Source organism: Mirounga leonina, unplaced genomic scaffold (genome assembly GCF_011800145.1).
Source record: "Mirounga leonina isolate KUSES-001 unplaced genomic scaffold, KU_Mleo_1.0 Mir_174, whole genome shotgun sequence".
NCBI lineage: Eukaryota > Metazoa > Chordata > Mammalia > Carnivora > Phocidae > Mirounga > Mirounga leonina.
The window spans coordinates 67089418-67115092 of NW_023270451.1; the positions used below are offsets into that span (position 1 = coordinate 67089418).

Genomic DNA, 25675 nt, shown 5'->3' on the forward strand with positions numbered 1-25675 from the left:
TAGATTCGCATTTTTATTCCTAGCAGGGTTTGTTTTTCCTTGATCCAGTCTCCACTCCCTCCCTTACCGGCAGACAAAAGTTGGAATGTGCGTGTCAGTAGAATATAAGACTGTTTCTTATCTTAGGTTTATTATTGTTTTTGCTGTAACCTGTTCTGTAATAAATACGATCTCCTGCAGATATAGAATGTAAAACAGGCAATAAAATGGGGCTGGTGCATGGCTTACTGTTGTTCTGGTAAATCAGACAAATCAATTATTGTTCTGAGGAGCTACCCACTCCTCAGGTTGCAGGCAGCATGCACTGACTTCTTCCTGCTCCTCCCTCCACTCCTTCCTTTCCCCTTCCTGCGTGAGGAGTACTCAGTGAGTCACACGGTCTGTTTCCCTCTCCCTCTATTTCCTGTTGTATCTGTTCTTTCTTTCCTGGTGCGTGAGGAGTTAGGAACTTTGTTTGTTGCCAGCAGTGCAAGAGGATAGAGCTGGGGCCAGCATCCCGTTTCTCTCTAGTCATACTTCTATAGGTCCCTCAGATGGAGTTTCCTTTCTCTGAACGTTTCTGCCTCTTCATGATAGGGAGTCGTGTTAACTCCTCTATTAATATTGCTGTTGCTTGCTTTCCTTCCTTGCCTCCAGTAAATCCCTGTGTCTTTTTTTCTGTTAACTGCTGCTGTGTTCACTTGGACTTTGGTTCCTGCTCTTGTTAACATAGGAACTTTCTTGTAACCTTTCCATGATGATTTTGTTGGACATGCATAGTATTAAAGTAGGGCCTGGAGTGATCCAAAGACTAGCTCTGGGGGTATGAAGTAGAAGGTCAGATTTTTGGGACCCTCTTGCTCTAGTATATCATGAAATGTATACTTGTTGAATTTACCAGTGAGATTCTAACTTGCAAACATAACAGATTGAAGTGTTCCCTTAAAATAAATAAATAGGGGTTGGTTGGGCATCTGACTCTTGGTTTTGGCTCAGGTCATGATCTCGGGGTCCTGAGGTCCAGCCCCGTGTCAGGCTCTGCGCTCAGTGCTGGGTCTGCTTAAGACTTTCCTTCTGTCCCTCCCCTCCTCACCCTGCCCCCCCCCCAAATGCGCAGTGCTCTCTCTCTCTCTCTCAAATAAATAAATTCAAAAAGTAAATAGGATTTTCCTGTAGCATTTTCTCCTGACCTTTTTCCTTCAGCTCATAGTTTTTCAGTGCTTTCTTGTACTTGTATTGTCCTCTTTTCCTTGGGGTATTTAAGCTATCCTCCTTTTGCAAGAGGCTAGAGGCCCTTTACAGAAGTTCTTTCCCTAACTCCCCATGAAGTTGGGTCTCTATGCAAGAGTTAAATAATAATATTCTTTTTGGCTAAAGAGAATTTAAAACAGGTTTGCCCAGTAAGTGCAAAGAAGGTAAAAGCCACACCATCACCCAGAGGCTTTCTAAGTTAGGTCAGTGTGAAATTAGTTTCCCTTTCATGTCTTCTGGCCCGCATGTGTAGGTGGTCTTCTTGCATTAATCTGTAGTTTTTTTCAGCCACCTTTCTGTTCTTTCTAATCACTGTACCTTAATGGCACTATTGCGCATTTCTTGTTTGTTGTTTTGTTTTAATAGCCTTTCCCTCTCTTACTCTTTCTTAGCCTCCAATCTCATTCTCATGTTCCTTTTGTACCAACTGCACAAGGCCAAAAGCTGTGGTTCTGCCTGGTGGGCTTCTGTGACCTGGAGGATTGCTCAGCACTAGAGCTCCATTCACACCATAGCCACTGGCCCCACGGCTGGGCTCTGCATTTGCCACCCTGGGGAAATCCCATAGGAACCCTCACTGTCTGCTGACCTTGCTCTCTAGGGCAAGCATGATGTGCTCCCTAAATATGGTGGCCCCTTGTGGGGAGGCCATGATTAGTACTGGTGATGGGTTCTTATGGTTGTTTTCTTTCATCTCTCCTATATATTTGGAAGTTCAAGTTGTTGCTAATCTAGGGGAAGATATTGCTCCTCTATTCCCTTCTTCCTCTGTCCCCACTCAGGGTTTTTGAACTTCAAGTAGACTGCAATGTGCAGCTCATTGACTTGGATTCTCGCAGCACAGAAACATGTACTGCAGCCCCGTGGCACAAGGTACCTGTGATGCCAAAGTGGCAGCTACCGTGGAAGTTTCTCGGCTGCTAAGATGGATGGGGGTGTTTTCTCTTCTCTTTACCTTTTTCCTCCCCACTCCTCCCCTCCAGAGTTGGATGTTGTTAAGGTGACCTTGATTGTGTTGGTGGAGTTTGCTTTAGCTAGTTGCTATCCCTAACAGTTGAGGGCATTGCTTCACTGTCTTTTGTCCATTGTTCTTTCAGCCATAGTAGTCCTTTGTGGCCAGTTCTTGTTTTCTGAAGCTCTCTATTCAAAATCCCCAGAACTGCAGGGGTATCCCCTTCTCCTTCTAACAAAATTTGAAGGCATTTATGCTTTCAGTGAGCAGAGGAGAGAAGTCTTTCTCAGATTGAGTTTCTCAATGAAACCTGGAAAGAGATGCTGGAATTGTTTCAAGATTGTATTTCAGTGTTTACCACAGTTAGTGATGGTTATGTTTAAGGGGCACCTCCTTTTACAAATTTAAATCCACTCTTCCATTGACTTCTGTTCCTTTTATGTGTGTGTGCATGGTTTTGTTAGTGGCGGTCTTCATTTTGCACCATGGGGCACTAAATTTAGGACATAGTATCTCATCTCCATTAGTTGGGAATATCCGGAGAAATTGTTAAAGGCTTTGGGACAGGCACAAAGATTACTCGGTATTCTTTCAGAGGAATCCTAGGTTCTGCCTGGTAAACCCCTTGGGGTTATCTGATTCTGTCAGGGTCTGCTCCTTTGTGGCTGAGCAGTTTTGCACCTCTGCAGAGAGAGAATTTAACTTGTGAAGGCCTGATGTGATGCAGATGATTTCCTGCTTGTACAAATGTGGTCCTGTACATATGACACAGTTGATTTCCACCCTGTAAAAGAAATTATTTCAAATGTTACATTTTCAGTCTGTAGTCTTACTCTGCGGTTTTGCATCTTTAGTAAATTCACTTCAGCATCCTGGTTGCCTTCTGTATATGTGGTCTTCAGATTCTCTTTTGAATAAGTTGTAATATCTTCTTGGTTTCCTCATTAATTAGTGGGTTAAAGTAAACATTTGATGTGTTCATTTTATATTTATATTAAAGTGGCACGATTTGGGGGCAACAGGGTGGCTCAGTCGGTTGAGTGTCCAACTCTTGATCTCAACTTCGGTCTTGATCTCAAGAGTTGTGAGTTCAAGCCCCACCCTGGGCTCTGCAGTGGGCGTGGAGGCTACTTTAAATAAATAAATAAATAGTCACAATTTTTCCATTTGGGGGAATTATTCTTAAAGAGAGGAAGCAATTGCAGAAACAAGAGAAACAGAAAACCAATTTATAAATTGGGCAATAAGAGATCGTGTAATTATGTGCTTTGAAAGGTCTTTGATTGCCTGCTGTATACCTAGAAATGTGAAGAGTCATTTCATTGTGAATGTAATTTTTTTTTTTAAAGTTGTAAAGTGAATGTCTCTTTCATCTACAGAATGCCTGCTTCCATGCCCTGTACCTTACTTTATCTACCATTATGTTCACCAATAGGCTTTTGTTGTAGAAAATTCAGGCACCATAGCCAGTGGAGGTAAAGAGATTGGACATTGAAGACAGGGCACAATTTGACATTTGCTAAGTGTGTCCCAGCTGTGCAATTCAGCACCTCTGAAGAAACATTTGATCAAGTGACTTGCCCAGAGGTAGAGCACTATCAAAGACAGGCATTTATTATTTGTTGTGTCTGATAATAAAACCTCTTCTTTCCAAAATAATCAGACTTGATATGTCCCTTCACTGAACTCTGTTTCAGGAAGTTTTCTGCCACAGATTTTTCTGTTCCCCTTCTGATTCCTTATATAACTATGACTTCACACACAGGAATGCATGCAAATGAGCCCCTTAAAAACAGGGTCCTGGCTTTCATTTAAGTGTCCTGAGCTCTAATAATGACTTTTTACTTTCTTCCTTTGTTCACCAGAAGGAGAAAGGAAATTGAGGGAGTTCAGGAGCATTTCCTCCAAATGAAGTGACACCTCTTTCCACAGGGAGTGGCCTTTAGTGTAGATTTGGGTATCGCTGGTTCATGCTCTTGAGTTTTCTTTCCCATTCTCTGGGTACATGTGGGTATTGTTCTTTGATTCAATTTCATGGGTCCAAATTGGTTAAATGAGCCCATTACAGGCTTAGCTAAATGAACGTTAGGATATTTTGAAGGCAGTTGATAAAATTTTTGATTCCCAGGTTCAGGTGTGTGATTGGGTTTGTCTCTTCTGTCCCATGGCTGCTGAGTGATGTGATAGAATTTGAAATATTTCTGGCCAGCCCTGGCTTCACTCTCTGCTTTACCATCATAATACTACTTAGCCTTAGATTGAACTCATTTTGTCCTGTGGCCATTGCTTATATAAACATCTCAAAGTAAGTCATTTAACTAACATAGACATTCTGCTTACTCGTATTTTAAGGCTTTATTTAGCATGCTTCCAACATATTCCCTACAGAATATGTTGTACAGAATTTTGGACTCTCTTTGCAGTGTTGATATCCAGATAAATATCTTTGAATCAGAGCGCAGGGTCAACTTGAAATTACCTAGTAATTTTGTGCCTCAGTTCTTCAAGAAATGGTGTTCTCAGGAAGAAATGATAAAAATTCCTAAGACAGTATCGGATTTGGGAGGTGTCTGAGAATAAAGGCTATTACCAAGGTTTTGAATTTGGAGTTCTTTTGATAATACATTACTGTAGCATGTCCAGATACTTCACCCACTGTAGAAACCCTTTATTTTCTTTTATGTCATTCAGTCTAGCCCCCTGTTTCAGTTTCTCAGTTCTGTGTTATTAATTAGTGTTTCTTGAATGGCTGTCTCTTCACCTCTCCTGACCATGCCTTTATCCTCCTTTGGGGCATGTCTTTTCTTCCAGGCAGTTTCCCCTTTCTATCCTCACTGCCTTCTGATCAGGACTTTCTTGGGCATTTACATGATCACTTACTACCATGATTTTGCTCTTATTGGTGTTTTGATTGATAACTGTTCTCAAGTTGACATGTGCAGTGGTTTTCCTCACTGGTTTCTAAACTCTTAGGAAAGGGAGGTCTTTTTTTGTACCTCTCCACAGAGCCTAGTTTAGATTTGATTTGCCAGGTGGTGACCTAAAACAATCTGATAACTGTGTTTGGAAAATTATGTGACCCTGGCTGCTAGGTACAGGGTTAACTGTGCTGATTAGTATCCAGAAGTGGACAGACTTGTAGAAGGATGCAGCAGAAAGGGTGCATTATTTACTACAATATAGTGGCAGTATGGAGTCATGACTAGGAGCATGGGTCCAATATCTGATGAGCCAAGCTCAAGTCCTGGCTCCACTGCTTATGATTTTGTCACCTTGAGGAAGTTATTTAACTCCTCCATACCACAGTTTTCCACCGTAAAATGAATAATAATGGCCCTTACCTCATTAGATTGTGGTGTGGTCAAATGCCTTAATACATGCAGAGTACTTAAAACAGTTGACACAAAAAGAGCTTAACCGAGGGCAGTGGTTCACATGGTGGTGGTGATTATTATTAAATTGCTGAGCATCCTACAGAGCATATAGAAAGTCCTCTATACGTGATAACTACCACCACCATCATCAGTTGCATTTGTATTCTAAACTCTTTATCCAGTTCAAGTCCCAGATCATAAGCTCCGTCTTCTGAGTATTTTTACCGCCCCTTTATTTCTTTAGACATTTAACATATGCCATCTGGCCAGTTTTTTAAATGCATTTGTCACGTTGAGTCAGTGAATGAATGATCAAACCATAAGCATTTATTGAGTGCTGCTTACAATGCCAGGTGTTGAGGATATAACATTGAACAAGACAGTTACAGTCCTTATAAGGGCATATGCAATTTTTCTTTTTTTTTTTTTTTTAAGATTTTATTTATTTATTTGACAGAGAGCACAAGCAAGGGGTGCGACAGGCAGAGGGAGAGGGAGAAGCAGGCTCCGCCCCCTCCCACAGCAGGGAGCTGGATGTGGGGCTGAATCCCAGGACCCAAAGATCATGACCTGAGCCAAAGGCAGACACTTAACCCACTGAGCCACCCAGGCACTCCTGCAATTCCTTCTATAATTACACTTGTGCTAGTAGTGAGTGTGTGTGCTCAGGGCCAGAGCTTATTCCACGTGGTCAAAGTCTTTTAAGTGATTTTAAAATGAGGTCTAAAGAAGGAGTTAGTCGAAGCTCTTTTTAAGGGCTGAAGAATGAAACTGTGTACAGGAAAGTCCTGAGGTAGGAAGTTGCTTGGGTTCAAGAGGCAAGGCCATTATTGCTGGAATGTTGAAGATAGTGACTGGAATTAAGACAGCAAATGATTGAAACATTTACTTTGTGATCCTCGAGGAAAGCTTTTGAAATTTGTCTGAAGAATAATGAGAAATCATTGACTAGGGAGGGACTAATTGGGTCAGCATTTTATAATTATATATTGTCCCTGCCCCCACCCTGGCTGCTGTTGGGGATAGACTTGAAGCAAGAGTGACTTTAGGACACTGGTTCCCGGAAGACCGAACAGTGGCTGGAACTGGGGCTGTGACAGCGGATGTGGAAAGATAAATTTAAGATCTAGTTTGGTGGTAGGACAGGTAGAATTTGGCCATTGCTTGCATCAGGGGGATGAAACCGGGTGTCATGCATGAGCACTGTAAGTGCCCGACTACAAATAACAGGTGATTGGTGGTGCTGCTTTTCCCATATGGTAAACACTGGTGGTGTAGATTTGGGGGGGAAACTAAGAATTTCTGGACATGTTAAAGTTAAGGTACCCATGAGCCATTCAAATGGTCTGGAGCCCTGAAAAGTGGCCTGGGCTTCATGCATGAACTTAGGGCTGTTGGGTATATATATATGTGTGTGTGAATATACAAAATTCCCAGAGAATATCGAGAGACAAGCCCCTAGGCCAAGCCCTTCATCTCCAAAATTTGAAGATCATGTATAGGTGGGGTGTAACCCACCAAACAAATTTTAAAAAGGTGCTTCCTGAGCTATCAAGAGGAAAATCCTAGTAACTAAGAGGAGAGAGCCTTACAACACAAAACTTGACCGTGCTCCTTCAAGGTCAAGAAAGACGAAGATTGAGAACTATCAAGTGGATTTCGCAAAACTGGTTACTGGTGACTTTGGAGCAGTTTTTGTGGACTGAAGGGGCATAAGGAGCAAGAGCTAATTGTCCCAACTGGATTATCCTCAGGAACAATGTCTTAATGGCTCTATGCCATCACTGTTAAGAGTTTCCTAAGAATAGTAAGTAGACAAATGTGTGTAATGATGGTGTCTGTGTAGTTTTCAGTGTGTAAGAAATCCAGGGCATCCGTAATTACATATGCACTCTTGGAGAAAGGTATGACAATGATGGGAGATCCTCCAAATTCCTTTGGGTATGTTGATCAAAACTCTTTGAATTCTCTGCCATCACTCATGCATTCTGGGGTACATGGTTTCCATTGATAAGCTAGATCCTTAGGGTTTATACTTTGACAACCCCAATACAGTATCTACATGTGATTACATTAAACCAGAATTGTAAAGTCACTCGGTGAGGCAGAGTTAAATCTGTATTTTTCTTGAGGAAGAATTAGAATTTCCCAGTATATCCAAAACACTACATTTCTAACTACCCTTTTCTGTAAGGGTACTTCCCTTAAGATTTAAGCCTATTATCATTGTGGAAAATGTTGAATTTGGCTCTTAAAAAACTGGAGAGACAGTTACCTGACCTAAATAATTTGTGAGTTTATCTGGGCAGAGCTGAATCAGCACTGAATGTTAATATATTTTCTTTTGAAAACAAAAACACACATTTTTGTACCACAAATTTCTGTCAAATTTTTTTTATTTTAAATGCATCAAAAATCAATAAGCCAAAGGAAGAAAATGATCTCTACTACTGCCATCAGAAATTTGTCAATAAAAATACATCTATTTACCAAAATGTGGGTTTTTAAAAAAATTTTCCCCACCCCTCCCCTTTAAATGATATAAACTATTTTTAGGACAGAAACTTTGTTTTATTCTTAACTACACAATCAGCACCTTGAATAGTGCCTGGCACATAGTAGGTGCTTAATTTTCTTTTCCAGTTATATTTTTGCACATGAATGTCTTCTTGAATCATACTTTTAATGTCTACCTAGTCTTCTGTCTTCTTGATATACTGTAATTTATTTCATCAGCTTCCCATTCTTGGGTATTTATTTTGATTGTTCTTTTCTTTCATAAACAACATTTTATTCCCTTAGCTAATTCATAGTCTATTTCTTACAACAGTCCCATAAAGTGGGCACTTATGCCAAAGGATACCGTATAGTTGTTTTTAACATCATCATCTGTAAATCTAATTAGATTTTATGTTTGATTAGATTAGATTTTTGGTTTGATACATTCTTCAAAACATTGATCGCCTTCTGTCTTAATAATAAACTTCTGCCATAATAGTTGTCATTTTTCTCCATGTCTCAAAAACTAGAACTTCCTCTTCCAGATTTTTAAATTATCTAATTTTATTAACTCTTTAAAAATGTAGGGCTTCACAACCAATGAATAACTGAACTCTACCTCTGAAACTAATGATACACTACATGTTAATTGAATTAATTGAATTGAATTTAAATAAAAATTTTTGAAATGTAGGGCTTCAAGAAAACGAATTAGACATAATCAGAAAGCTTTCCTTAGGATTAATTGGCCATAAATTCGTATGTCTCCAGGCAAAAATGAATGTTCAAACTACTTTAGGGGGTGTTGTAGTTATTTTAATCCTCTAACCTTTTATAATATTCATTTTGATTTTTTTAAATTTTATGTCACAGTTTGCTTACTGATTTTTTTTCTTTATCCTTTTCTGAAGTTGGGTTCTTATCTCAGGTGGGGTAGAGTTTAGCATGACATCAATTTCCTTGCCCCTGAGTTCCTGACTTGCCCATGAAATGAAACCTGTGCTTCATCAGACTGTCTTTTAAATTCTTTACTCTGCACATACTGTTTTAATTATCTCTCAGGCCATTTTCTGCTCCTGTAATAAATTCTTGCCTCTTGCCTATAGAGACTTTAGAAGTGATAAAAATTGATGTGAAACTTTGAAAGAAAAAATGTATTCCAAACCTGTTATTTTTTCATCGTGGCCTGGTAATTGATACCAGAACCATAGATCGGTTGGTTGCTTTGTTCCAGATTCTCACTGTCATCTCCCATATATAAGCTGTGTTTTTAGACCAGTCACATGCCCTTTTTCCAGAAATGTTCAGGATGTCTATGATGGTTTTCCCGATAAAGACTCACCATTTCATTCTTAGAAGTGGAACAGCACAGTTGTTTTAAAGATTTTGTTTATTTATATGAGAGAGAGAGAGAGAGAGACAATGAGCAGGAGGGAGAGGGAGAGAGAATCTGAAGCAGACTCTGGGCTGAGCATGGAGCCTGATGTTGGGCTCAGTCTCATGACCCTGAGATCATGACCTGAGCCAAAATAGGAGTCAGGCACTTACTGACTGAGCCTCCCAGGCGCCCCTGACAGCACAGTTGCTTTAAATGTAAATGGTCTTTTTCTGTTACTGTTTTGTAGTTACCTTTACCAGTTTAACATAGAAATGCTTCCTTTAACTATTTTTGATGTCTACAGTCTGGATAAATTACATGGTTGTTTTTTTGTTTTGAGAAATATTTAACCTGAAAATAATTGGAAGATATGTCTTCCAGTGTGTGAATTTCCTTTAGATACTTTATTACTATGCTGATGAACAATGAAAGGAATTTATCTGTTGACTCAAAGTATTTGTGGATAGTGTTTTTCCGGACTAAAACTACAAAAGCAATACTGTATTTACTTACCTGACCTCAGAGAGAGAAGACATTTTTCTCCATGAAATAAGAATAGGATTTTTTTTTTTTAATGGAAAGGAAATAAACCAAGAAAGAGGAAGCTGTGGATCTAGGAAACAGAACCCAGGATAGGATGTGAAGGGAATTTCCAGGGTCTTGGTGAAGGGAAGGCCCACGACATCCATTGTGAGGCAGGCCTCACGGGCCACCATGCAGAAGTCAGCAGGAGAAAGGAGGGGAGCACTCCAGGGAGGGCTGTGGTTTACAAAGTCTTCACACTGAATATCAATTTAAGAAAAAATTGTAATAATCTGTTGGGAAGTTAGAGTATGGAGAAATGGGGAAAGGGACAGTTTGGGATGGGGGAAAGAAGGTGGGGTTTATTTGTAGAAACTTTTCTGGACCTCACAAATTACAGGTCATAACTTTGAGATAGTTCTGTGGTTTGGCAGACTTGAGGAAGGACATTCCTTGGCACGCCACCTTGATGAGCTTCACACCCCATCCAAGTTAGAGAAAGAGAATTGAATATCGGAAGAAAGCAAGCTTGGATAGTTGATAGTTTATTATAACTAGGTAAATACTTCTCCACTTTTTATATGAGGCACACACATATACCACCATCTGCTCTTTCTATGCTAAATTTATAATTCAAAAAAAGTCTTGTAGAATAAGCTAAGGGCATTGTATTTCCTGTTGATGATAAAATGCAGATTTTTCCACTAAAAGGCAATGACTTCATTTCTAAAGGTTAAATTGAATGGTTATCACAGTATAATTTCAGCTGGTTAAATTTGGGAAATTGAGAGTCATTCAATAAAAGAATAATCTCTGAGCTAGTATAGAATTTTTATTTGATAAAGAAGTGGATATTATTTTATTCACATTAAGCCATATCACATGATTTTATTTCAAGTTAGAAAAGAAATGTCAATCGGGATATGTACTTAGCAGTACTTTTTTTCTTTATTTGAACAAAACATTTCCTCTACATAGGCAGTTGAGGATGGCATCATGCTTTCCTTTAGCCATTGCCTAAGAATTAATACTTTCTTACACTGCTTTTGTGAAACCAATAAAATTTTTTCTATGCTCTTCTAACCTCATGATTTTTCTCATCTAAACTATTTTCTGCTTGAATTTTTAAAATCTTTAATTCACTGAACAGTTAGTTTATCTAAAGCATGAAAAGTGCTTCATTTTGAACTTGTAACTCTGAGATACTTACAAATCAGTTGACTAGGAAAAAGGTTTTCTTAAGTTAAAAATCAAAGTTTTGCATAGGCTACCTATGTAGGCCAATTTTTTATTTTTAAAATTTAGGTTTAATTTATAAAAATACATCATTTGTAGAATATAATTCTGTCAGTTTTGACAGACGTACATTTTGAAAAGCTGCAGTATATACATGTAATCATCACCATAGTTAAGACAATAGAACTATTGCATCATCCCAGAAAATTCTTCCATCCCCTTGGAGTCCTTCCCCTCGTCCCTGGCAGCCACTGATCCATTTTCTGTCCTTATACTTTAACCTTTGCCACAGTGTCCTATAAATGGAATCCTGCATTTGAGAACCATCCATGTTGTTGCCTATCCTTCTTATTGCAGAGTATCATTCCCCTGTGTGAGGGTACTGCAGCTGGTTTATTCATCCCCTGTTGAGGGAGCTTTAAGCTATTACCAGTTTGGGGTGATTACAGGTGAAGTCCAGGCCATATTCTGGGGTTCCCTAATCTATTTCTGTAATGCGATTTGATTTTTTCCTACTTAGGTTGCCATGATTATCGATTGGAATGCTGCTTTGCCAATTTTTCTTCTAAACATAGGTTGTGTCTTCTCATCTTAGTAGCATTGCAAGTCCTTTCTTTTATCAGTATTGGACCTTTGGGAAAGAAAATAGATGGTGGACAAGACCGACCAAATACAAATATTTACAGACACCTGTCCTTGCAGGGCTCCTGAGAGCAACAGGCACATCCGCAAAGTTTCTTTCAAGTCTGATTGCAGAGAAATTTCTTTTCCTCCATATTTGAGGCATGAAGTTCACTTGCCCTGACATGCTCTGTGACTTTCTTCCAATTTGGGAAGTGTACCATGCTGTTCCTTCTGCCCTTTGGTCTGTCCTTAGCTTCCAAGTTTGGAAGCTTTGCTTAGCCAGGCCATCCTAACCTAATAATTGGTAAAGGAGTAGAGTCAAGGAAGAAAACGGAAGGTTGCGTTCTCTGTTGAGGGTGCCACAGATTGGAATGCCAGCCTCCCAAGCGCAAAGCTGTCTCACAGCCTAGTGCTCCTGCAATTGTCCTCTTGATTCCTGTTCCCAGGAATGGAGCCCAGAGCAGGAAACATTGTTTCTCCTATGCTCTGACATGTTGGAGGCCTGAGTGAGGTTCTGTGCCAAGGAAGTAAATAGTGCGAGAAGACTGTAAACTATAGACAGCACTTAATGAAAGATGATTGATGGCCTGGCTTTTCAGCACCTGTTTTTTTCGTTTCCTTATAATTTTTTCAGTAGGAGTGTTTTTCTCTATGTTCTCTGCTGTGTCCACTTCATTCCTGTTAAACTTGCACTTCACTGATGTTTATGCCCCTGGTGCCCTCAACACACACCTCACCATGAAACATTGATAACCAGCCAGGGAAGGTTGGTTCCAAATTTTTAAGTGCTTTGTGGTAAATGTCGGAGCTGGAGGGCATTCCCAGGTATCTCCCCCCAGGGTCCCATTCATATCAACAGATTATCATGCTGTACGGCTGGTTCCTCACAGAGACTCACAGCCTCATTAAAACGCCAGTGGGGGCCATAGAGCCCAGGGTGTGGAAAAGAGGAAGAGCGTGGAGTGATGGATGACTTTTTTGCCTTTCTGGTGGAGGAGGAGGTACTTATGATTTGTCTTCCACATAGCTGCAGGAAAAATCCTCCTGGTCTGGGGAGCCCTGAGAAGATCTGTAACTATGGCGATGAATTGTCACAGGACAGCTTAAAAGGCGAGTGTGTTTGGGTCCTGTCCTTAGGTGTTAGTTCTGATCTCCATGCTTTTTTTTTTTTCCCCTCTGTATCTGTTCTTTTGTACACAGAGCTTCTGCCACTTCAGTATTAGGATTGGTTGGACCCAAACAGCAATGTGCTTTGGAGGCCTTAGCCTCAGGCCGACCCCATAGAGGGGATAGTCAGCGCTCACAGGGGAGAAACCTTCCGGCTTCGCTGCAGTGGCCATGCAGGACTTGGTTGTATTGCCAGGCAGCTTCTTCAGGTTTGATGGGCCTCTTTCAAATGTGGTTTCTCATGTGCTGGTGGAGTACCCCATGGTACCCTAATAAGCTCTGCATGTATTTGTTTTTGGTTCTTTTTGCTATGATGTTAATCAAAGAGTGATTGTGATGATGAAAACTAATTAGTGAGCTTCATTTTTAACATCTCCCTTTTGAGACTTGCCCATGATAATCCTGATTAATGGCTAACTAATAGGTTTACTCTGATTCCCATTTCCCTGTGCTGTTTTGTATGTTGTGATGTTTGCTTCTCACCAGGAAGCATGTTTATGCCTACTATATGGGTATTTTCGGTGGAAAAATCATAGAATTCACTTTGCTAACATCAAGTATAAACTGACAGCCTAAATCCTGTTCCAGAATCACAGAACTTTGATTTATATAAGTTCTGCTCTTCTAGGATGCAGAGGACACGGGCGTCTAAGTAGCGTACTTGTGGACCTTGGTCCTGTGCGTGCCATGTAAGGATTCTGCTTCCTCTGCCTTTCCCCCTGCCCTTCCCCTGCCCTCTTCTGTCCTCAACTTTCCCACCCTCCCAAACTGGATCATTCATTGTACTAAATTATTTTCAACATGTGCTTGCTTACACATCGTACTTTGTAGAGACAGGTGGCAATCTACCTGCTGAAGGGAATTTCTTACAGGCATTGACACATGTAATCTGCATTTGGAAGAGGTTTGACCTGACAGGCCAGAAGTGAGGACAGAGTAGGAGTGTATAATTAAGGTGCCTTTACAGCCTTTCCCTCTAAGGATCATCCTGCCTTTCTTTGGGGTCATTCCAAGCTCCGTTCCAGTAAGTCTGAGGTACAGATATTAGCATCCTTTGAAATGAAGTCACCCCAGGCACATTTGCTGCATCATTACTTTCTCAATTTCAAGGTGTTTTGAGGCGGCAGAAGCATTCCTTAAAGAATGCTGTCCACAATAGCAAGTCAAATGTAGCTAATGCAACCTTAAATTAGCTTCTCCAGGATTACAGGAAAATAACTTAGGTGTGGTTTGTTTTGGAGCACAGGGAATGTGAAAACTAGCAGTGCAACCAAAAAAGACTTACCTGCTCAGAAGTACAGTTGCTTCTTGATTATCTACACCAGTGGAGGGGAATATTGGTGCAGAAAACTGTAGCTAATTTATCTGCTTGGATCCTCAAAGCCTTGAGCCAGTGTTATGCCAGATAACGATGGCGAGTAGACTCCCAGGCCTCATGTACATGAGTCACAGCAGGGAAAACCTGAGGATGAGAGTCTCTGCAACTAGACTTCTAGACAGAAATACTTGATACTGAATAGTCTTACCTTGAAATGAGCCTTCTGTGCCTTAAGTCTCAGTGTTGTTACCTCTCTAAATCTGAGGCTTTTTAAAAATACCTTTTGGAGTTACAAGGTTATAAAGAAACCTTTGATTTCACTAAATCTCAGTAGGTGCTGCTTCAGGATTGTTGGAGAATTTCAAATGTCATCTGAATGTTGTCATTTGAACTTGCTCACTTTATTGTCCTTAAGATCCACCTGGCATCTTCAGTTCCTCAGTGGGGCCTAAACTGCTCTCTGTTACACTGTTCCTCATAATCAGGTTTTCTCTTATTTACCTAGTGTTGAAACTTAGAAGTGAGTGTAGGAGACTGAAGCACATTGCTGTACTTACAGGGGCTCTTTGGAAGGCAAATCAGAGTTTAACCACAGTCATTTTTATGGTAATAACAATCAAAACTCCTAAAATAAATAATTCCATAGCTAAATTAGCAGGGAATGATGTATGGCTACATCACCTGAGGGAACTTGTCAGTCTGACATATCAGTCTTTTCATATGAGCCACTTAAACAAATTTTAAAGGTTTCAAGGATTTTTGTGTTAAAAAGGAACATGCCAAGCAAGGGAAGCGCTTGAGATGACAAGGAAAGACAGACACCATTGCCTGTGATGGAGATTTGAAAGAGCTGACATCTTGTACTTACATTCAATTTAATTGACTTGATAAGAATTTTTTTACTCTTAAGAATCTATGAACTTGGGTGAAATTTTGTATCTTTTCCCTTAACGGGTGGTTCATAGGCATATCATCTTCAAGCATTTGGAACGATGAGGGGGTTCCATGTCTTGTCTTGCAGTTTGGCCTCTGGAAGTAAACATGGACAATTGTGGTAGGCTTTTAAAATTTGTTTCCAGAAGCTTTCAGTTGTCATAGTCAGCTTTCACTTCTAATCTTTGTCATAATCAGTGGCATGTCATATTCTCTTTGCCTTCTTCCCATATGTTGTTGTTTCTGGATTAGGACTGTTAAATTGTAGGTTGAGACTTAGGAAGAGTCAGGAACTTTTTGTTTCATTACATGGCTGATAGTAAGGTACCTTGATTTCTCCTTGGTTCCCAGTCTGAGAAATTCTCTTTCTTGGTAAAGTAGGTAATCATTTAGCAAAATATGGTGAGAGTCTGCTCCAACCTTCTTTTTGTATTAATACCTACGTGTGTGTGAGCTGCTGTTATTCCTATAAGCACCTTTTTTCTTTTCCTCCAGATAAATACATCCATATGACAGTGAGCAAAAGTCTGTTTCTGAAAAATATAGATTACTGCAGTTTTGAGGGGAAAGGCCCTCTCTTCAGAGACATTAAGTTGCCTCCTGAATTGCGATAATCAATTTAATAATTGTTGTTGACTTACTGGTTCAGCGCATGAATAATCTCCCAGATTTAGACTAGTGTGGCAAAAGGATTTTAATCAGGTAGTGCTTTCTTTCCCATGGAGCATTTGTCTTGCTTGACTGTTCTGGACTTCAGCCAACTGCCAGAAAGGCCTTGTCCCACTGTATATGTAGAGTAGAATATGTGTTGCTTAAGTGTTCACTGGGGGAGTTCCCAACTCACTAAAGCTCATTGTTACCTTACCTTTTACCAATGTGCCATTAAAGACACTGAGAATGGATGGCTGTCTCTCCTTTTCTCTGAGAATCTGTTTGAAGGGAAGGATGAATCTCATTACTATAAATACTGTTTTCATCCCAGCCTACCTCACTGCTTCTGAATGAGAGGAGCCCCTCTGGCTGCTGTGAAAGCTCTCAAATACTTGATGGCTTGTTAAATTTTCATTATCTAATGTGCATTAATTTAGATACAATAGCTCTGTTGCTAGGAGCAGAGTCAGAAAGGAAGAGCTTGGCGGAGTGCAGACTGCTTGTGTCGCAGGAGTCAGGAAAGTGTGCAGAGCTTGCTGTCCTCAGAGGGAGTTTACAGTTCTGCTGGCTGGGCTGAAAACCTCGGAAATTCTGACGTCCCCTGACTACTCCCCCAGCACACGCACTGTGATGTTTTGATGCTTGCTTACTCTGTCATCTGTTTCATTAGCTTGAAGGACTGAAAGGATTTGAAGCTCTCTAGATGAGAGCTCTGAGGTTCAAAATGTCCAAGGTCTGGTTACTCTTGAGGGGGTAGAGGGCATGCACTTTGTGTTTTATGTGTGAAAAAAGTTTTAAAGTGCTATTAGGTTTCATGTGTTTTCCTGTTTCTATAATTGTTCATACTGACATGATGTGGAATAGGTCCCCATGGAGCATGTCCTATTGTTAGAGATCTCCCAGGCTGGGAACAGAAACAGTCTGCCCAGGTCCCAGCTCACCCCTGAAAAGCACGTAGACCAAGGCTCGCTATATAGGCACCCAAAGAAGGCTGCACTCTTGATGTTCAGAAACAGTGAGCCTCTGAATCTACATAACCCATTGACGGTTAAAGATGAACTACTTTGGGTTTCTTGGGAAGGGGCTTTATGTAACACAGCCTGGGTATCACTTTTTTTTTTTTTTTAATGAAAATTAAAGGTTAAATTAACCTCCATGAAAGGCTGGTATTAGTCTTCTCCCCCTTGATTTTGTTGAAGGAAGGGAAGCCCTTTTTTGCATCCCGTGAGGAATGAAATTTTCATTTCAAAGCACCTTCCTAACTTGTATATCCATTGAGTGCATAGTAACAGAACAGAAGGAAGCACAGAATATTCTGGAAATTTCAGATTAACTCTGTTTCTTATGTGGAAGTCACATGGGTATCTTGCCTATGTCATAGTTTCAGGGTTGTCTCTTTTCCTACGATTATTCGCCAAGCTTTCTATGGTCTGCCAGACTTTTTGCCCTAGAACAGAGAAAAAGAATCATTTGCTCAGATTTTATTACTTTTTTCTAATGATTTTCTTTTTTTTTTTTTTGATTTTTTTTTGATTGATTCTTTTCTTTTATCCACCAGGATACCCAAAAAGCAAAGCAGTTTCTGCCCTTCCTTCAGCGGGCAGGTCGTTCTGAAGCTGTGGTGGAATATGTCTTCAGTGGTTCTCGTCTCAAGCTATATTTGCCAAAGGAAACTTGCCTTATCACCTTCTTGCTTGCAGGTAAGTCTTGTGTGTTTTATGTTCTGATAATTCTTCCCGGAGCTCAGAGGTCATGCTTGGAGGTCACATGCCTTCTTTTCCCTTGTGTTTTAGATAGGACCTCGAACCAGTCTAGGTGTTTTAGTCTCTGATTGAGATGTGAACACAAAACTGCTAGATTTGATCCCTCTATCACTGCAGACCCAACACTGGGCCCTCTTCCTGCTCCCCATTTCTACCAGCCACAGGGCATAAGAGTAGAGCAGCTTGAAAGACAACACGTATCTTTTCACAGCCTGGGTGAAGGGAATTCCAGACAAAGAAAAATACTAATGATGGAATTCTCACAGTCGGTATTTCGCATTTGGGATAGACCACTCCTGCCATGTTAGTCATGGGTAGTCCACCGAGGAGCTGAGACACCCTCCCCTTGTGTCTCCCTAGGCAGTACCGTTTGTCTTTTATTCTTTTCAGCTGTCATTAGGATCCAAATCCTTTCTGAAATGTCAAACATGACATTACCTTCCCAGGCTCCTGCATCTTTACTATTTCCCTGTTGCACTAAGCTTGACGTGCTAGGGAAGGCCGCCTTTTCTTTGCTGACTGAATGCGCATCTTTCTTATCCTATCTTTTTTAGTAGCTTAATATTTCTCAAGCCAGAAAGACTGTGTATGAACTGTGTTCTTTGAGCAATTTACATTTATGCATTCAAGGAGCAGACTGCCTTATTTCTTCCCCAATGGCAGATAATAAAGTTATTTATTTTCAGTCAGTACTTCACAGAGACTGTGGTCTTTGAGAGAAAGTGTCATTTTACTTCAACACCCCACAGCCCACCCCTGTACATACAAACATTCACTCACTCACAAATGACATACATATTCTGCTGTGTTCTCCCGGTTCACATTGCCTTTTCTGTTGATAGCCTGCTCCCTCAGCACTCCTTCTGTTGGGATTCTTGAATAGAATTTGCCATGGGGGGAGAGAAATGGGAGCCATGCTTGCTGTCCCCTGCCAGGTTGCCTCAGCCTCCTTTTCCTAGAAGGCACGGATAGTTTCTTCTCTGGATCAGGGTCTCCCTCAGGCCCTAACTAAATGGGTTGTTATGTGAGATAAATCACTCAGTGAACACATGGCCGTGACGTTCTCTGCTGCTGCTGCTGGGCCGCCACTTCTGGCTGAGGCTGTCTCGCACGCTCTCAAGAAGTTAATGATCACTGCGCAGCTCTGCAAGCTTTCTGAGGGGACTAACTGAAATATAACATGAAGCTCAGGGGCAGCTGCGGAAAGGAAGGGCCAGAACAAATCCATACCTTACTGGAGGGCTGTGCTTCTGTGAGCTGTAGTAAACGGAGCGGTAGCATGGCAGCGTGTGACGGAAGCCATTCGTGCCCTTAAGATTTCCGGAGCCGAGAAGTTTCTTATCAGTGAATTCTTGTTGTTACAGAGTTGGAAGTATATATTCAACTTCTCCTTTGTTCTATGTCTATAAAACAAAAGCATCCTCTTGGCAGTGTGGAGCTTTATCCCAGAGGTGAACAAGAGAAAAAGTATTATTCTTTCTGGAAAGCTTGGCCACAGGTCTGTAGGGGAAAGAAAACATTGAAGTTCTGGCTTCTAAATTCAAAACTACCTGAACGGAGCCAGCTCAGAGCTTAGACCTATCCTGGCTGGAGTTTTCCTGCAGAACCCTTCTGGTTGTACTTTCTTTCCCATGGAGCATTTGTCTTGCTTGACTGTTCTGGACTTCAGCCAACTGCCAGAAAGGCCTTGTCCCACTGTATATGTGTTGCGTAAGGGTTCACTGGGGCAGTTTCCAACCAACTGAAGCTCAGACACAACGCAGCCTGGTCACTCAATTCCACAGCAGCCAGTTCCTGTGTGTACTTGGCATTATTCTAAGTTTAGCAATTCGAAAGACAGTGCCTGAGTTAACTTACATTCTGAAAGATAGATTACCAATGCAAATACATGATAAAATATAAGCTTTTCCATTTTTCTCGTGCCATACTATATGCGGTTATATTCTGCATCTTCTGATTTCTTTAGAAACCTGGCAAGGATACCGGACAGGGGAAAGTAAGAGCACGCAGACCTCAGTTTGCATCACGGCTCTACTCTGCACAAGCAGGTGACTTTAGGGAGGTTTTTTACTCTTGAAGCCTTAGCTTAGACATCAGTTAACTGGAAAGTGTTTCTTGCCTCTTAGGATTTTGTGAGGATTTAATGAGATGTGTAAAGGGTTCAGAACAAGCCTGCCATAAAGTAGATTATCCATAAATATGTTTCCTTCCCCGTTCCTCTCACAAAGACTTGGTGAATTCATAACTAGAGCTCTTCTTAACTCTTAAATGGAACGGTATATTGTACAGTGTGTGCGTGCACAGCTGAGGCTCTGCCATGGAGACTTTGACCTATCAGTGGAAATAAACCAAGGAAAGGTGCTGTTCTTGCCTCCTGAATGAGCAGAAAGCTCACTGATAGGAAGGCTACTGGCTTTTCCCTTTGAGTTTTGAAAGAGGAACTCTGCATCCTGGTAAGACATTGTCCTAGGTCTCTGGAAGCTCTAGAGGGAACATAGACTTGTAAGCAAACTGCAGCATTGGGCTCTAGGTGAAGAGAATTCTCTACAAGGCACAGAAGTAACACAGCGAAGGGAGTGATCAGTTACTTAGAGGGAAATCAGAGGTTGTCTCCCTGAGGAGCTGCCACCTGAGCTGCTTTTGAAGGACAAATAGGAGTTGGCCATGTTGGGACAGGAGGGGAAAAGGAGGAAGAAAGGAACATTCCAACTAGAGGTTAACAGCATGTACAAAGGTGTAGAGGTATGATCTTTCCTGGTGTGCCCAGGTAACTGTGCCCCCTTTGGTATTGGTGGAATATAAGGAGTGAGGGGTTGGGGTGGGATGCGGCTAGAAATGCACACAGGATATACCGTGGACCCTCAGAGTCACTCAGGGTACTGAGCAAGAGAGCAACGTGCTCGCACTTGTGTTAAGAAAGCTTATTTTGGTGAATACGTTGGAATAAATGAGGCTGGAGACTGAGAAAGCAGTTACAGAAGCAAGAGGGTTAGTGACCTAAAATCTGGCAGTGAAGAGGAGAGGTTGGAAAAGTATTTAGGAGGAATGCTTGATAATTCAGGGAATGATTGGATTTTTTTGGTCAGAAATGGGGGTGACATTGAGTGTAGGAAGGAAAGTAACTCGCCCAAGGCTTGAGTTTTTGGGCAGACTGGGATATCCACCAGCAAGGGCAAAACCAAAGTAAGAATAGGTTTTAGGAACCAATAATAGGTGGAGAATCCTGCATGTTCAGGAAGCCAAGAGAGGAAAGAAATCCAAGGAGTCGGCACTGTCAGATTTTACCTAAAATATCAAGTCGGTAAAAACTAGGAAGTGATTTTATACTGTTTATCAATTAGTAAGTCACAGATGACCTTTGTCAGTGCAATTTCATCAGAGTTGATTCAGCTAAAGGCAGATTACAGGCGATTAGGGTGTAAATGTGGGAAATGAGGAACAGAATCAAAAATAGAGTGCTCGTTACAAAATTCTAACAGAATGCAAACGGAATGCATAAAAATGAAAGCTAAGGGGTCACAGTAACATTCTAAGGATGTCAGCAACTTGAATACTTGTATAACTGTAATTCTTAAGATTGGAGCAGAACGTGGCATTGAGTTGGAAAAGCTATTCGGTATACCTATTGTTTTCATAATACCAATTACAGAAGTAAAACTCAACAAAATCTTCTTGGCAAATGAGGGTATAAAAAAGATGGAGTGAGAAAGTATCATAGGGAACATGAGACGCACTGGTCTGAATCCTGAGAAGAAGAAACGAAGAAAGGCTGCAAGGAATTGATTGACAGAGGAATGAGCTAGAGGAGACGGCAGGAATGAGATGGCTAGAGAGCAGGATGGAGGGAGTATCCTTAGAGGAGGGCCCCTTGGTCTTCTGAGACCAGCTACAATGAACGCTGAATGTGAGTGTAGACACAGACACAGCATTCACATTGTGGGGTGGTTCACCTGGACAGTGAACCTCATGGCACAGCTTTGCAGGTATCTGTGGGATGTGCTCTGCTCTACATCGTGGAAAAATGGCATTCTGCTGGAAATGATGTCTCTCTGCAGCCAGGAGGGAGTTTGGGCTGTGATTCTCAAGGGGAAAGTCAAGATAATTGTGCAGCAATCCCGTATGTGCTGCTCTCGTTAATCCCAGCCTTTCAGAGAGCCCTCTGGACTTCAAGGTGGGGTGGACATTTTCCATTTTTATGTCGCCTTTTTTGGGCAGACGGCCCCACAGCTTGATAGGGAGTGGCATTTGGCCCAAGCCAGCTGGCCTCTCTGTCACGGTTCCTGCACCCCTGTATGTGGAATGATTGCTTGGTCAGATGGGATAGCAGGTGGGGCTGGGCAAAGTCAGCTGTAGCTGACAGGTCAGTGCCTCCTGGAAGCTCTCGCCCTTTAGTCCTTTGAGCACCTGGCTTAGGTTTGGTCGGTGAGCAGGTGACCTTACAGCATCAGAACAGAGACTGTTGACTTCCCCTCTGCCTGCCACTGTGGCCTCCTCCTGTGCAGACTTATTTCGGTCGTGGAGGCAATCAGAGCCAGGTCTTGTCCTCAGTTCGCAGGGAAGCCAAGATCCCCGGGCAGCCCACATTTGTTTGAAAGCATCCTTTTTCCTCATCCAGCATTTAGTGTGTCCCACGCTTTTCCTCCCATTAGAACAAAAGCAGTTTACCCCCAGTCTTTATTTTTCACGTATTTTCACTTGTTTCACATTTTAGTTTCTTGTCGAAAGGGATAGGAGGTGCACATATTTGCATATCACTTGGCCTTTGATTCACATTTTTATTTAACAGCACCATTGGGCATGGGGAGTGTGTGTCCTAGTGCTATGTCTGAATTACTCTCTTAGCTCTAGGGTATCTGGGTCATGACAAGGGCATAGTTCAGGAAGTAGTCCTGTTGACTAAGCAGAGGCAGGTATCAAGTTTGCCTGTGAACCAGCTGCTGAATTGGAGGAGAATAATAATTTGAGGTTTCAGTGCAAAGTAATCTAAGTCTCATTTTAAGTATTTGGTATCTTCTACTAAGTCACTGAGCACACCCCATATGCATTTCCATGTTCCTAAAGCTAGGACAGCAGTATGTTTGAGGAATTAGGGACTGCAGCAGGTTCGGAGTGTGGGGGAGTGAATGTCAGTCATCTTGGTTGGATCCCATGGTACAAATCCCCTAGAAGGCAGCAGCCACCTGGCAGGGGGTTCCCATGTAGATCACAGCAGGTGACTTTTAATTAACCAGTTGCCTAGTCATACGAAATGAGACTAGAAAATGAGACTTCCCTTCGCCTGCAGGCCCTTTGGCATTTTTCGATTTTTTTCTCTCTCTCTTTGATTACAACTCCCCCACTGGAGCTGCATTATGACAAGGGATGCAATGAGAAAAAGGTTCTAGGTATCTAGGTTTTGGTAAATTTCTATGGTGGTCATGTGCATGATGGGTAAATTAAAGGTTCGGCTGTGTCCTTCCACCCTGAATGCCTTTGAGGAAAGTATCTCATGTCCTTCTTTCTTTTTAACGCCTCTTCTCCAGCTAGTCCTAATAGGAATACAACTGCCTGTTTCAACAGACCGAGAACTGGGGTTCCTGGGTGGCTCAGTCGTTAAGTGACTGCCTTCGGCTCAGGTCGTGATCCCCGGGTCCTGGGATCGAGCCCCACATCGGGCTCCCTGCTCTGCGGGAAACCTGCTTCTCCCTCTCCCACTCCCTCTGCTTGTGTTCCCTCTCTCACTGTGTCTCTGTCAAATTAAAAAAAAAAAAAAGGACCGAAAACTTCTAATGAGAGAGGAGAGGGAAGGTGAACAGGAATATCCTCCCCATCTCCTGGCCCCAGGAATGGTGGATCCCCATTGATTACCAGTGCCTAACCAAATTACACAATTAAAGCCAATGTATGTTTAAGTGAGAAATCCCATTCTGCTATAACAGAGGTGCTAATGAATCAGGCTGCTATGTGGTTGTGTTTGCTGGGCTTCTATCCTTAATTAAGCAATTATAGGGTCTGCTGATACTTATGAATTCCTTTCAGATGCTTTAATTGAATTGCAACTTAATGGGTATTTGTAAAGTGGGGTGTTCTTTCTCTTGGGACTTGCCGTTTGATTCTGTCTCCACCGCCTACTTGCTTTCAGATGGGTGCCATTACTGGAAATGGGCAGCTTGACATGAGACTTTTCTGGAGCAGCTCTAGTTCTTCACTTTTAAAGATACCATTATATGAATTTTATGAATTACATTCATGTCAGGAGGTCCTGGAGAATTACTCGTTAGGAAAGCATTAGCACAGTAAACAGGTCGGGGAGCCTTTTTTAATGAGGCCAAGATTTTGCAAGCCCACTATAAGAAAAAGCAGTCTTTGATAGGTAGACTGTGGGTGATGCATAAATTAATATGATAATTTCTGCTTTTTTGAATAGCTTTTAGCCTAGTAGTGTAGATAGCCATATGAAAAACTTGAACAAGGAAAAATAAAAAGGAGTTGTGAAAAGTATAAGCAACATACCATGAGAGTGCAGAAGAAAGAACAATTAATTGGGGAATGGCAAAGACTTCACAAGGGAGGTGGCATTTGAGCATCCAGGATCGGGAACATTTTCTTTTGGCAGGCTAGGTGTGATTCATCTAGGCACAACAACTTAGCCTATATCATTAGTTCTCAGGAAGAGTAGCCTAAAAGAAATGGATGTACTCATCAATCATTTTCCTCTCTCTGCCTTTGGGCGTGTAAATCTGCTCTTCTGCTGTTGAGCGTTCAGTGCCCTGCCTTCCGCTGCCATCTCTGCACGCATACCATACCACCACCCCTGCTCATGTCATGTGGATGAAAGTGCAGGCCTACCAAGATAGCCTGATTATCTCCCATCTTTAGATCGTGAATCATCCCCAGAATGAGCCTCATCGTATTTGTGGGTCATTCAATGGCATGGCTATTTAATAATTTATTTCCACTGGGCACTATGCTAGGAATTTAGAAATACATAAGTTCCAGGCTTCAAGCAAAGTAGTTGTGCCTACTGAGGTGAAGAATGTATAGACATGAAGAAACAAACATTTTTAAGAAGGCTAAGAATAAGAGAAATATGCCTTCAAAACCATATAAATGAAAACAACTCCAATTTTTATAAAACATTAACAGTATATATTGTGATAACTGTCCAAAAGGCTAAGGCAATTCTGGTTTCTAAGCCAGCAGTACACCATCTGGAGAGGGATGGAGTTGAGTGCTGGTTCAGCCCAGGTCAGGGCAGGCCTGGAGTATGATCTTCTCTCCAGGGACCACCCTTTTGGGAAGGAGGTCAGCAAACTGCGGAAGGATCAGAGGAGAGTGACCAGGAAAGTAAGAGACCTAAAAATGCCATGACCTGAGGACTAGTAGTAGGAATCAAAGGAGACTCCCAGGATGTAATGGAGTATTTCAGGGTCCAGAGGCAGGGATTTGATCTGCTCGGTAGCCATTTATTTTGTTTTGTTTTGTCAGAGTAATAAAAACATCAATAAAAATAAGATTTGTACAGCATGGTTTAATGGCAGTCACAGACCTTGGAGCTAAAACACTTAAAGAAAATTCTTGCTCTCCTGCTTCCTGGTTAATTATTTCCATCAGACCAGCCTGCTTATCTTGGTGCGATGCTGGGACCTGGAGGTGAGGGAGACAGCAAGGCCCACACGGCAGTTGTGTGCCAGCCTGTCTAGAGGCCTGCAGCTGAAGGGAAGCACGTTAGCAGGAGCACCCCCTCTGTGGAGCCCATCGGACCGCTGAGGGTGGCACAGCCTCCTAATTGGGATGCTCAGCCCTCACCATCTTGGTTGGGTTTTCTGTGCCAAGAAAAGAAAGACGTTGATTTCTCCTCCGCTGTTACAGGTTGGGCCCATTCATTCCCTCTGGATGGATGGGTCAAAATTAGGAGAAAAGAATCCTTTCCTCCCAAATCCTCGGACGCCTGCCTTCTACTGTTGCTTTTTACTCTTGATGCTTTTGAGGGTTTTGTTTTGTTTGGGGTTTTTTTGTTGTTGTTTTGTTTTTGTTTTGTTTGTTGAG

At 41.7% G+C, this 25675-nt stretch overlaps 1 protein-coding gene across 1 annotated transcript in view; it reads left to right on the plus strand.

The window, feature by feature from the left end:
* The window catches only part of SND1 (staphylococcal nuclease and tudor domain containing 1), a 407329-nt gene that overhangs the window by 240661 nt on the left and 140993 nt on the right, over window positions 1-25675 (plus strand). Inside the window, exon 15 of the mRNA XM_035021050.1 lies at window positions 17443-17584. Coding sequence (XP_034876941.1) covers window positions 17443-17584 — 142 coding nt within the window. The remainder of the gene's footprint in view (window positions 1-17442; window positions 17585-25675) is intronic.